The sequence below is a fragment of the Salminus brasiliensis genome, chromosome 21 (assembly GCF_030463535.1).
Source record: "Salminus brasiliensis chromosome 21, fSalBra1.hap2, whole genome shotgun sequence".
In the NCBI taxonomy this organism is placed as follows: domain Eukaryota; kingdom Metazoa; phylum Chordata; class Actinopteri; order Characiformes; family Bryconidae; genus Salminus; species Salminus brasiliensis.
The window spans coordinates 13422512-13437178 of NC_132898.1; the positions used below are offsets into that span (position 1 = coordinate 13422512).

At 42.4% G+C, this 14667-nt stretch overlaps 1 protein-coding gene across 5 annotated transcripts in view; it reads right to left on the minus strand.

The window, feature by feature from the left end:
• Window positions 1–14667, minus strand: part of eif4g3a (eukaryotic translation initiation factor 4 gamma, 3a) — a 71283-nt gene that overhangs the window by 40372 nt on the left and 16244 nt on the right. For 3 of the 5 annotated variants that reach the window (XM_072666548.1, XM_072666547.1, XM_072666550.1), the window contains exons 2-5: window positions 9881–9953; window positions 6594–6740; window positions 3851–3945; window positions 2734–2809 (exon numbers count right to left, since the gene is read on the minus strand). In XM_072666548.1, the coding sequence (XP_072522649.1) occupies window positions 2734–2809; window positions 3851–3945; window positions 6594–6740; window positions 9881–9953 (391 nt within the window). The remainder of the gene's footprint in view (window positions 1–2733; window positions 2810–3850; window positions 3946–6593; window positions 6741–9880; window positions 9954–14667) is intronic. The other 2 variants (XM_072666551.1, XM_072666549.1) reach the window with 1 other exon arrangement.

The following is a 14667-nucleotide window of genomic DNA, read 5'->3' on the forward strand; positions in this document are numbered from 1 at the left end:
AGGACGTCCTGGTCTGATCTGAAAGATCGATATCAGTCGTTTCAAGCATTGTTTTTTTCCCTTGTTATTTTAATGGATAGATAACATATACTGCTCTCTTATCCATTGTGTGCTATAATTGTACGCAAATGCACTATTTGGACAAAAGTACTGGGACACCTGCTCATTTATCGTTTCTTCAGGAGTTCATCCTGCTTTTGTTGGAGTAACTGTCTCTACTGTTCAGGAAAGGCTTTCTCCTAGAGGTTGGGGCATTGATGTGAGGATTTGATTGCATTCAGCAACAAGAGCGTAAGGTCAGGATGTTGGGTGATCACCACCTTACCTTATACCCAATTCCCCATCTCAGGAACAGTTCCATTGCTCCACAGCAGAATGCAGGGGGGCCTTATACCCCTCTAACCCATGTCTGGCATTAGACATGGTACTAATAGGTCAATGTTTGTCTGATCCAGAGAGTCCTATTCTATTGGTAATACTTCTCCACAGGGACTAGACTGATCTCTGTCAGCAATGGGTGTAACTTAAAGTAGCTTAGCGCATTCATTAGAATAGGGGCTCACAAACATTTACTACTTTTACTACAGTTAAAGTTAAACATTTACAGCACTCTCTAGGAATATTGTATCCAAGCTGGATGGATTTTTTCAAACTTTACGGTACTCGTATTATCTATATATGGCAAAAATACAATGATCAGATCAAACTCAGTACATAGGCTCGCTGAAATGGCTGAAAGCCCAGGATTTAGCTGTGTAACTGTGCTGTAGACTGTAGAAATTTCTACCCGTCTTAAAATCAGTGTAAAGTTCATCAGTTTAGATAGTATACAAGGCACAGCTACGATAACATCTGTGATACCTTCCAACAAAAATCATGCAAAAGAAGTTCTCTGGAAAAAATATTACATAAGCATTGATTATTAACATTCTCAAACAGCACAAGTGGATTTGCTTTCACTAGATCAGAACATGTAGAAGTTGTTGTTTCCACAGAAAAAACAATGAAGGGGTTTATTCTACTCCTCTGAGAAAATGGATCACGGACACTAACCTCAGAAAGCATGCCGCTGATGTCTGTTAGCATAGGATGAATGATATTTCTTAGCCTACGCTACATTTCATCCTAACGTTTCTGCAGCAGCAGAAAGCTCCATTGTTTCGCTTCCATCTGACACATGAATACTTCCGCAGTGGCAGCCAGCGACAGCGGCCCGGAGTGTGTGGCGCAAGCTTACAATGCCACCCTGCTGGAAGTTCACTATTTATGGCCTGTAAAAACTGTAAACAGCCAGGTGACTCAAAGGTGCGAACGACCAGGCAAGCTGTGCCTATAAGCCTGGAAAAGGAGTGCTACTGTTGATTGTACACAGCAGGACGGACATACGGTACTGTGCATAAGCCTTTTAGTTAGCTGCCAGTTTATAAGGTGCACCTTCACTGAACCTACACTCTCTGCTCAGTTTCATGGTATGATAGCCTAGTCAAAAGAAAATCACAGTTTCACAGTATCAGCAAATCACATTTTCTTGCCTTCCACAACACTGAAAACTACTACGATCAGCCGTAACATTAAAACCACCTGCCTAATACTGAGTAGCTCCTCTTTGTGCTGCAAAAAAAAAAAGAAAAAGAAAAAGAAATCTGACCCATCGAGGCATGGACTCCCCAAGACCTCTGAATGCGTCCTGTGGTATCTGGTACAAAGACATAGCAGCAGATCCTTTGCAGTGCTGAGGCCTCCATGGACTGGATTTGTTTGACCCGCACATTCCACAGATGCTTGATTGGAGTGAGATCTCGGAAAGTTTTTGTGTAGGTACTAACCACTGCATGCAGCTTTGCTACGCTGTCATCACATTCAGTATAAAGCGACACACACAGCAGCAGCTCACAGACGCCTGTGCTGACCAACACTGGTGCCATTAACCCATCCCTGAGAGAGCAAGGCAGACTGTTCTCTCCCAGACTCTGATGGCAAGCATGACCCAGGATTCGAACCAGCCATCCTTGGATCACAGTGGCAGCGCCTTAGTCCACTCGGAGCCTGTGGAATAATGTTTGACTCATGGCACTTATCAAAGTCACCCCCTATGCTTGCCTTTTTTCAGCTTCAGCTTTTCAGCACATCAACTTCAAGAACTGACAGTTCACTTGCTGCCTAATATGTACACTATATGTCCAAATGTTTATGGACACCCCTTCTAATGAATACATTCAGCTACTTTAGGGTTGCTCCCACTGTCTAGTCCATGTAGAGAAGTACTGTGGAGCAGACAAACATGAGTATTGGCACAATGTCTAATGCCAGTCGTAGGCTAGAGGGGGTATAAAGCCCCCCAGCATTGAGCTGAGGAGCAGTGAAGAGAACCATGTTCTCTGGAATGATGGTGCACCATACAGTACTCTAAGGATGAGTTGGGGGTTAGGTGGGTTGGTGACAATCCAACATTCTGACCTCCCTAATGTTGCTGAATGCAATCAAATCCTCACAGCAATGCTTCAAAATCCCTAGTACATAGCTTTCCCAGGACGGTAGAGACAGTTACTCCAACAAAAGTAGGATACACTCTCTAACATCCTTAATTTTGAAGAAACTGAATGAATGAGCAGGTGTCCCAATACATTTGCCATATATCCCATCTCTTGATGGGTGCCTTTGTAACCAGCTAATCAGTGATTTTAATTACATTAGTGGGATTAGTCATTTGTTTAGAAACAGTGGAAGGGTTACCTGGTGGTGGGTGGGTCGAGGGCCCGTCACAAACTGACGCAGAGAGAACAGGTGCGGGAGCAGGCATGGAGAGGACACCAGCAGCAAGAGAAGAAATGGAAGGAAAGAACAGACAAAAGAGAGAATAAGAGAGAGAGGTAGAGATGTAGATTACAGTAATAGACTACTACACTAACTACACCAGTGCCTGTCCTGGCATCTCAACAGGCTACGCATCCGCAGGACAGAGCCCTGTTATCGTTAACCATGTTGATTATGGAAAATCAATGCATTGCTCATTTAGACAAATGTGCCCTATAGTAACACTTATTTGACCTGCATGGCCACGCTCACACGATCCAGCAAAAAGCGACGAAGAGAAAGAAAGACAATAGAAAAGTACTAGCCACACCCGCTAAGGTAATAGCATGGCACAATGTGGCACAACACACGGCAAATAAATAGGAGGTATCACACTTACAATATTACTTACAATATTACACGCCTCTGTCAAGTCTTACAGCTACAGTACATTTACCATAAGGACAAAAGGATTTACTAAACAGCAGGCTTATTGTTTAGTCATTCTTTTTCAGACATATTTCTTGTAGTTCTGAGATTAAGGAGTGGGATGGAAGTGCAGGCCATATACTCTAGACCTAGAGTGTTTTAAGAGGTTAAAACAATGGGAAATGTTCAGTGTCCTTAAAAAATAGAACTATTGCTTTTTCAACAGGCTAAAATACATTCACAAACACTGAACCAAAACATGTTGCCAGAGGAAAAGAACATGGTTTGGAGATGCTGTTAAACAGTCAATTCCACTAAAGGAACATTATATTAATAAAAGTCTTTTTTATATAGAGTAACACAGTGTCAGAAGCCACAAGCCTCTTGAGATAATCTGACATAACTCAGTTTGCAGTGCAATTTGCTAATTAGTGAGGTCAAAGCTTCCATTTCCTGATAGCTACATCAGCCTCACATCTCTAGAGCATATCTAAAGAAGCGACAGACACTAAATACGTCAAAGCTGAGTATCTACATTTGGGCTGATCACGAACAAAGAAAGTGTAAAATTTGTGTTTAGACAAGGTCTTGCTTAAATTACAGCGTCAACGTGGGAGGAGTTGGACTTACTGGCCGGCTAGAAGGCTGTACGTTCATTGGCTGCGTCTGTGGAGAATATACAATAGAGGTGGAGCCAGCATTCTGTGTTGGACTGTATTGAGGCTGGATCCATGAAAGACAATGGAAACACAAAGAGAATATAATGAGTTATGATTCAGGTCCAACAAATGCACATTTTATAGAGTCTATTATGATGTACAGACAGACAGACACACTATATATATTATACATTCAAAAGCTTGGGGACCCCTAAAGTCATATTCATGCAGGAGTAGAACAGAGCACTCCAGAGTTGGCTAAACTTTCTAGCAATCATACAAGTTATTTCTCTAGCCAACTTCACCTCTTACATGCCATTTTAATGACATTATGAACTGAGGAAACAGTCATGTGAAAACGCCCTCTTCATACTGCCTTCTCCTGCTTTGTGGACATGAATTTTTGGAATTTGAAGGGAGCTAGGCAGCAGCTTGGAGGAGCCCCTGCTGATTGTTAGGGTATGGTTGAGGAGTATCGGAATTCGCATCACATGGCCTTTCCTAACAATGACTGTGAACAAAGTTATAGCCCTAATAAGCTTATTAAGGCCTGGGACCTTAGCAAAAGGTGGGGGAGCTCAAATCCGTAGGCTGGCCACACTTCTGCATGGTGCTTCTTTTCTTTTTTTAACTCTAAAATTGCTAAACTTGCTTAAAGTGGTTAAAGTTAAAAAAGTTAAAGTTTCATATTTAATTTGCTGAAAGGAGATCAATTCATCTGCCTTAAATACTCACAGTACTATGGTGTGAATAGGTGCCAAAACATCTGGTATTCACATATATGGTCATATTATCATCATATTTATCAATGCTGTTTCTTAATGTCACAATATGGCATTTATTTTTACCTTGTTTTGCAACCCTGGATATTAATAAAGAGATAGGGGTCTAAGAGCATAATCTCCCATCAACCTCAGATATGTAAAGAACTGGAGCATCTTATCATTGTCTTATGAGTGTGCTTGTGTGTGCGCGCGTGTGACAGAATGAGTGCGGAGGAGGCTGGTAGCCTCTATTATTAGACTAGCAGTGCTCCTTCAAGCTAATGCATTGAGCTCACAATCCAATAATTCCATACTCTAAAGGGCTCTTACTCACCGGAACCTGGATGCACAGTAAATATAGTGTCTAGCAACATTATTCAGTCCCTTAAAAAAAAAAGTCATCAGATTAGTCTGGTACACGGACGACACAAAGATAAAAAAATAGTAACTAATAAAAAGCTTTTAGCACACATATGCAATCCAGGTGCTGTGAAAGGTCCAATTAGGTAATATAGGTAAGTAGTGAAAATGAAGACCGAAGAGTCCCAGTGAGAAAATCCCAGTGAGCATTGCTGGATCAATTATGAGGAAACGGAGGCTGCATCACACCACCTGGACGCTGCCTAGACCAGGCTGTCCTTCAAAACTCATTGTCAGAGCAGGAAGGGAACAACGACTTTGAAGTAACCACAGAATTCAGTGGTTAAGGTTGGAGTGAAGGTTCACCAGTCAATGGTATCTAGAGGTCTGCATTTAGTCGGCCTGTATGGGCAGCCAAAAAAGGCATTCCTTAAGACCAACTTCAAAAACAGGTGGGGGAGGGAAAACAAACAAACAAACAAACAAAAAAAACAGGCCCACCATAGTTGAGAGTTTAGTGATGCAGAGTTCGACTGACTAACAAGCAAACCTGGATGAACTAGATCACTGAATGTGCCTGAAAACAGTCGAAAACACTCGCTGAGGCTTTATCCTCTAAACGTGTGTGATTTGAGTCTGAATTAGCTGCAACAGAGTCTGTGCTGTGTCTATCCTTTTTACAGCAATCGCCTGATTATTGGTCACGAGTCGCTAAAACGTTTATGAGTGGACTTTCTGTCAGCCAGACGTGAACTGTTTCTGCAGTGACATATCAAAGCATGTCTGGAGCTTGCCAGACGTGTCAGAGTAACCCAGGTAAAATGGCACACTCTAGTCAACATTCATCCCCATGTAACACTGAATTTCTCAATAAGCATGATTACAACAGTGAAGCATGGGGGTGGCAGGATCATATGGGGAAGCCTTTCCTCAGTGGGGACTGTGCATCTTGTTAAAAATGAAGGGGTGGATGTTGCAAAATACAGAGAAATGCTGCAAGACAACCTGCTTCAGTTTGGAAAAGAAGTAGGACAGTGACCCCACAAATGAAGCAAAAGAAACATTGGTGCTTGAACAACAAAAAAGTTGTTTTTCAAAGGTCTGGGCAAAGGCTGGTTAAATAGTCTAATTGAGAATTGAGACGATCAATCCACTGTTTGAAGACTGTGGTCCGCAAGCATCATCTAACCAACCTGAACAACCCGGAACAAGTCTACAGGAAGAAACTTACCCCGAATTAAAAATGCCATCAAAGCAGAAGATGGCTCTACCAACTATTAATCTGAAAGGGTTGGAAACTTATGTAAGCAGAAATTGCTTGCATGCTGGTTTGGAATAAAATACTGAGTCTTTAAAGGGTTGTTATTATATAAATAATTTGACTGCCACTACAGAAAAGCCACTGTGAATAAGACGTATGAATGCAGACCTGTACAAAACGGTGTGTGGTCTAGATCATCTTGACACACCATATGTTCCATTTACAACACAGACACAGCACAATGATGCAAAGCAATGTAGCTGTATTATGAGACAGGCACTGAAACACAGGAAATACAGAACAGAAGACACATGCACACACACTCACCCCTCCGCCTGCTTCCCAGCCCTTTATGTAGCGATATGGCGCGGTGGGGGTGGATATCTGAGACAGAGTGGGTGGCGCCCCTCCAAGGTTAGGATGGGCTTTACTCAGATCATGACCTGGATAAGGAGGACCTGGATGCCGAGGAACCTGCAAGACATACATATATAACATTAATACCGCCACACCGCCTCTCACTCAACGGCCATTATATCAGCTCCACTTACCATACAGAAGCACTCTGTAGTTCTATGTATAATTACAGTCTGCAGTCCATCTGTGTCTCTGCATACTTTATTAGCCTCCTTTCACCCTGTTCTTCAATAGTCACTCTCACTAGCTAAGGCTATCTAAGTAGCTAAGTAAACAGTGAAGCACTTTTTTTTTTTAAAGTCACTCTGGATAAGACTGTCCGCTAAATGCCTTAAATGTAAAGGCAAACATTCCAGCAGCACTCGTACCAGTGCAGCACACACTAACACACCACCACCATGTCAGGGGCTCTTGACCAATGAAGAACAGGGTGAAAGGACGCTAACAAAGTATGCAGAGAAACAGATAGACTTCAGTCTGGAATTGTATTAGTTATATTATACTTTATTCTTTTTTTGATTACATTAATTCCACAGTCTGTATATATTGTCACACAAAAGCTTTATCTCCATTTTTTCAATTTTGATATGTATGTTTGACATGTACCTAAATGTCATTTTCTTAATCATAAGACTTGTACCTGGGGAAAAATTAAGTTAACATGATTCATCACTTACCCGAGGTGCAGCCAAAGCATGGTTGCTATCTGAAGTTTGCTTCTGTAGTTTAAAACAAGACATGCTAGGCTAACATTGCTAACAAACACTGACTTTGACTTTGATTGGCACCTTGGCACCTGGTCTTATTATAGTAAATACCTGCCAAAATTCGCTTGAAAAAAACCCCCATCATAAATAAATAGCATGGACAGATATTTCTTCAACAAGAGCCCACACTGATAATGTAAGGTTCCGCCACCAGATATGCAAAAATGCCATTCATACAATGTTCTAAACATCAACTTTTCTGCACACCACAAATGCACATGTGGATGCATTTTGAGCCGACTGGGACACGTTTCTGAACATGCATTTGCAGAGATGAGATTGGTGACAGTCTAAATCCAGTGTCTGCTAGCAACATTAGCCTAGCATCGTTTGTCCTAAACTAAGGAGGCAAAGTTTAGATCCCAAACATAGTCTTGGCTGATTGACAGCATCTGGGGTCAGTTTTTTTTGGCCAAACTATTATTTTCATTTCTGTAACTACAACATATTTAAAGAAAAGACCTGACAAAACATGGTCCTGTAGCATCTAATCACCTGTACGCACCCACACACTGACGGGATCTGAAACCATTTGATACTTTATACTCACACCGAACGCTCCAGCAACTATTCCGACTCCTGTCGTCAAAACAGGGTCATTCTGACTTCACCATGGAAAATGAGGATAAACCACAGGAAGGGAGGGTATTAAGAGAGAAAAATCTGGAGACTGCCTCCAGAATAGGTGACTAAAAAGGTAGAGGAGGAAAGCAGAGAGAAATGGCCGGAGGAAGAAAGAAAAAAAAAAAAAAAGAAAGAAAAAAAGAGAGAGAAATAGAGAGAAGGCGACTGGCCAGAATCCAGGAGGCTTTAGAGTTCGCTGCTGCGGAATTCTGACAGAAAACTGTGAGTGAAGGATTACAGAGACAGAGACCGAGAGTGAGAGAGATGAAGGAGAGCGACAGAAAGTTCCCTCTGTTCTCCCAGTTCCCTCTGTCACACACACTGTTGTGTTTGCTGCTGCTGTTGGTTGCTAAGACACCAGGAGCCCGGTGCTTCTCTCTCCAGCAGTGCAGACGTGTGTGTGTGTGTGTGTGCGGGCAGGTGCGCTAGTCAGAGTGGCCAGCAACCAGGCAATGTTGAAGTGGGGCTGACAGTATTGGAAGGTAATGGCATGTGCGTGTGTGTGCACACTGAACATTGTGTAAAAGTCAAATCTGGGCTAATCCACTCTTCTCATAACCTTAGACATCATTATAGCAAACCTAGATCGATCAATAGATATATCTATCTCAAATCCAAATGAGCTGCAGGAAACTGAGAAATCAGTCAGTCCTTCTCTAGAATTTAGTCTAAATGGTGTGAAAATTAAGAGGAAAAAAAAAAAAAGAAAAAAAACATGCAGTGAGCAACAGCTCTGCTAACGGAAACGTCTTTAAGCAGAGAGGTCAGCAGAGATTGGACAGACTGGTTCGAGCTAACAATAGAGGCTACAGTAACTCAGATACACCACACTGTACAACGCTAGTGAGCAGAAAAGCATCTTACAATGCACAACACGTCCAACCTTGAGACAGGTGGGCTAAAACAGCCCAAGACCCAGTCAGGGTCCACTGCTGAGGCTGCAGTGGGCACGGCCTCACTAAAACTGGACAGTTGAAGGCTGGACGAAGGTAGCCTGGTCTGATCAATCCTCAATTCTGCTAAGGCAGGGTCAGAATTTTGAACCAACAGTATAAATCCATAGACCCATCCTGCCTTGTGTGAACAGTAAAGGCTAGTGGAGGTTGTGTAATGGTGCAGGGACTGTTTTCTTGGCCCCCCGAGGACCAGTTAATACCAGTTAATAAATAATAACTGTGGTCCAGGTGTCCTCATCTATCAATGCAAAGGGACACTGAAGAATGTACAAACTCCAGCCCAACTACGGTGCCTGGTGCACTCAATCTAGCACCAGAAATATTGCTATGCAAGTAGTGTCTGGTCAGCGGTGGTCCAATGATGGTCACTTTTGCCTTGACAGCCCTGGTAGAGAAGGCTGTTGCCTGATTGTGCAGTAACACAACAAGGGGCTACAGTCTGTAACTAACCCTGCAAAGTGTTTTTGTGTGGTGAATGGTTTAGTTTAAATAGTCAAAGAGTGTATGTACAAGGTAGGTGGGCTCTAACAGACTGCCAACTCACACAAACACAGTATACATACAGACGCAGGACCTGATGGCCTAGTTCTCTGGGCTGTCCCAGCAGCACTACACTAACCGCTGCTGCCAGGGGCACCATGTTCACCCAGAACAAACTGAAGAGAGGGGGGAGGAGCGAGAACAGAGAGAGGAGGAATGAGAAGGAACGGACAGTGAGAGGAGTTGACGAAAAGACTACATGAGGACAGGGAGAGTTCTGGCCTCAGAAATCTGGCTACAGAGAAGATCCTGCTTCTTAAAATACCCCTGGGTATGAAGGAATGGTGTTAACACGCGGGTGGACACTCACGCTGTACACTGCAGTCACCCCCGGCTGGGCAGGAAATATCCGCTCCTCCAGTGACAGTGGCACGCGTGGGATTCTGAAGCAACTGGGGTTAAGGAAAACTCCAGAATGGGGTCAACACAGGCCTAAAGAAGGTCAGCAAGGTCAATAAAAAGTCCACACATAACATATTTAATCATTTCCACAAGATAACGACAATGACAGCTACTTTTTTTTAAACAATTCAATCAATCATTCATTTATTTATCTTATCTGCTTGTTCCTGGTCAGGGTCACGGTGGATCCAGAGCCAAAGGCAGGAATTTCCCCTGGACAGGGCGCAAGTTCATCACAGGGTACCACACACAAACTCACAGGGTCACTCACACCTCACACTTTGGGGCAATCAAGCATCATCTTTTGGAGGGGGGGACCGGAGCACCCAGGTGGCACAGCACGACCCACTGCTCCATTCACACATGGGCTCACTCGGACATTACCCGGACTTTGAACTAGGGGGCTGGCAGTGACATACACTGCATATCGTTGTTGCCCAATGAAATTCATGTATCTCCAAAATAGAAACTTTACAGGAGATGGAAAAAACGCTGTAGCCTTTCTATTGGTCCATTCATCCAGAATTATCTACAGGGCAGCTACAGGGTTCAAACAATGGATAAAAACGGAGATGCATGTTTTTTTATCGGACAGCAGCGACATACCTGTATATCCGGTACAACTGATGCGGACATTTGTGTTCATGCGTTCACACACACAGCTCTTCTGTGTGGATCATTTGTATATAATGTGGCATTGTGGACTACGGTGTTTTGTTGGCTACATCTTTATAAATGATGATTTCATACGTATAAAATAAAATCACTTAATTTTTTGATATGTGTACAGTGATATACATTGCATTGGACCTTCTCGTTCAAGCTTAAAAGCAGAAAAGGCGTGTGGAAGTGTCAGCAATAAAAAGGAAGCTAATTGGTGAGACATCATAGCGCCAACTACATTAGCAAAACGATCTAAGCAAACTTAGCTGGCTAAATTACTTTTGGGGCGGAGCTAAAACATTGTGCGAGTGTGATGCTTCGTCACAGTATTCCTTCAACACACACACACACACACAGAGAGCTTTCTGTTGGCAAGCATGCAATTCAGCACACACACACACACACACACACACACAGCGAGGCTAAGAAAGTATACACAAAGCCTCACCAGCTCAGGCCCTCCCCTCCCCCAATATGTCCAATTCCCCCTTCTCAGTACATCATGTACCTTCACCAGAGGGGGGCGAGAAGATCAAAACAAAAGCCCAAAATGCAATTGGAGACTGGAATGCATGGTTTCAGCATGGAAAGCTTGAAAAAGCTTCAAAACTATGACTTTTTTTTTGAATCAATGTGGTTTTTCTCTATTAAATTCTGACTGCTGTCATTTTGAATCTCATCGAAATAACAGCATTCAAAACATCCTCACATTTGAACTGTTATTAACGTCTGATCAGCTGGTTGGTGTGGTGCAACAGGTAACAACACTACCTGCCGTGTAGGTGCTACCACAGCATGTGGGAGACCAGGGTTCGATTCCCGGTCTGGGTGACTGTGCTGTGCTACACCAATAAGAGTCCTTGGGCAAGACTCCTAACACTACATTGGCCCTCTTCTGTAATACCAGTAACCTTGTAAGTCGCTCTGGATAAGAGCGTCAGCTAAATGCCGTAAATGTAAATGTAAATCTGCAGTCCAGTACTACCCACTTACACCACCGATTTACACTCATTTATCTGAAACATCTCACAGTAGGCCAATGATTTTTTACATCTCTGCACTGTGGCAGCTGTAGTCTAACTCCTAAAGCGAGACACACCGGTAAACACACACCTGCGTAACTGAACGTCGGGGTGACCCATTCAGATATGAGAAATGACAGCGAGAAATGCACTGCATGGCCAGAAGTATGTGGACACTTTCCTACACACTCTCCACAGACATATATTGGCAGTTGGCTATACCGAGGAGCTCAATGCCTTTCAATGCGGCACAGTCTTAGGACAGCAGAGTTCTGCGTGCACATGTTGCTGTTAAAACCAATTTATGTTGCAAATCACGCTGAAATTATAAAGGAATAAAAAAAATAAATAAATGTAATCCCTTGCCTCGAATGATCAACTGTTCTGTTGTGGAGAAAGCTGGATTTCTTAGGCACACATTGTAGCTTTCATTCTGTTTATATAAAGTTTTTATATAAAGATTTGTGTATTTGAAGTTTGGTAGGTTCATTAAATAAAATACACAAACAAATCGTGACCAGCCGTGACCTGAGAGGAGTTTCGGATGCAGACAGGAGGACAGGAGTTTTCATTCGGTGGATCACTAACGATTATTATTACTTTTTAACAGTCCTATCTATATCTATTCATTCTTCAATATTTACTGTTTACCGTCTTGGCATTCACACCAAAAGAGAGAGGGGAAACTGGCTTTGGCAGTTCCCTGTGAGTGCAGGTCACATGGTTTCAGAGAAAGCCGAACTTTCCTTGTTCCCCCTCTCTCTCTCTCTCTCTCTCTCTCTCTCTCTCTCTCAGCATTTATACACACACACACATATTTAATTTATGCAATATCAGTACTGAAGCAGAGCTGCTTTTGCTCGGTCAGGTTTCAAGTCTGGACTGTTCGGTTGAGCCTATAGGTTAACACACATACACACACACACCCTCATCTTTTCTGGCAACCTGCCAACAAACACCCTTGAGAACCAGGGTAAAAGAGGAAGGAGGGGGAGTCTAAAAAAAAATAACAAAAAGAGAGGTACGGACGGGGGGTGGGGGTGGGTGGTGACCAAGGAGAACGGAGGGAGAAAGTGAGAGCAGGAGAAAAGAGAAAAGAGAGAGAGGACTAGAGAGAATGAGTATGATTGAGGACAGATAGACAGAGAGAGCGAGCGCCGGGGGGATACTTCATTCATAACTGCCTCAAATAAACCAAAATAGACTGTGGCTCGGTGTGTGCGTGCACATGTGTGTGTGTGTGTGAGAAAGAGTGTGTGTTTCCTCCAGACGGCAGTCAGCACACCCCTGGGGGACAGTATGAGTAAGTGTGTGTTTGACTGAGTGTGCGTGCGTGCGTGTGCGTGCGTGCGTGTGTGTGTGTGCGTGTGTGTGTGTGTGTCACTTCACTGTCTATTCTCCACTTTCTCCAGTCTGTATTCACTATTGGAAAACTAAGCTAGTTTCCTCCCTCTCTCTCGCTTGCTCTCTCTTCAATCGAGTGCAGTCCATTCTGGGTCAACAGGGTCATTTACACACAACTATGCAAGCTGTAGGGCTCTGAACAAATCTACACCACATACACAAGAGTGTGTGCACATACCGTACGTCAGGCAAGAAAACTAATGAGCAGTGAAAAGGTGACTGGTTCAGAAACCAGCCCCTGTAGCGGGGTCCGGCATTCTTCCGCTGAAGCTCAAAGACAGGGGTAACGGAATCACTACACCAACTCACTTCATACTAAACAAACAAAAACGCCTTTTGAGACCCCACACCTTTTCAACAATCTATTACAAAACAAACTAAAACAGTGCCCATTATTTGTGCTCTACTAGAACATGATGGCTCTCTGTGCTTGGACCCCCCAAGTATTGCCACATGCTATGTAATTTGAAGACCGGCGCTAAACCTGCATAGCGGTTACCAGTCTGTAGAAACAAACATATTCTACAGTTATCTTGGGTGCTAATATGGCCCATTTACACAAAGTACAGACAACAAAAAAAACAAAACAAAAAAAAAACTTGGATGACGACAAAAACACAGCTTTCTTTTGGTGTTTGTGATGTAATCATAATTCTGATTGGGCCATAAAAATGAAATACGATCTATGGATTGGACCAATAACGATGTGAGCTTAGAGCTAGGCAATATGACACCATTTAATTGTATTGTGATAAATTTTGTTATCGTAATACATAATATGCTTTTCTAAGGAGGATTTTGTTCATTCTTAAAAAACCCTGACCAACTGCAGGTTTCATTATGAACAGTGTAATTAGACTGGTTTAATCAGATGAAGAGCAGCAGATTATAAATATGAATCAATGTATTGGAATAGTAGTTTTTAAACATCTTTCGCTACTAATGTCTTTATATTTATTACCATACATGCGCTCAAAGACTAGTGTATGGTAAAAATAAAGTCTTTAAATATTAGGATATGGTCTTTTTACCATATCGCCCAGCTCTATATGAGCTGCTGCAGTGATTCGTTTCAGCGAAAGAGGGATTCTTTCTAAGAATTGTCTGTTGGTAGTGGAGCTTTTGCAACCTGAAAAAAAAACAAACAATAAAAATAATTAAAAATAATATATATATATATATATATATATATATATATATATATATATATATATATATATATATATATATATATATATATATATATACACACACACACACACACACACACACACAAAATTGCCACAATTCACGTGAAGGTACTAGTCACGTTAAGGCACTCAATGTTTCAACAGCAGGTACAAGTGATCTAATACGTTTACTTTCTTGCAAATACAAGCAACACTGTCACATTTTACAGACCTGTTAAAGCAAGAGTTCAACAAAAAAAGAGCTATATTTGAACTGATAAGAGCGGCGATGGCAAAATAAAGCTAATTTGAACTCTCCACTCCACCTTAAATAGTGTAGCAGTTACATTGTGTTCAACAGCAGAGCAGAACTGCTGCATCATGTAATGTGAAGAGGAAAGTGCCAGTAAGAGGACAACTTCAGCCTTGTTTTTGGT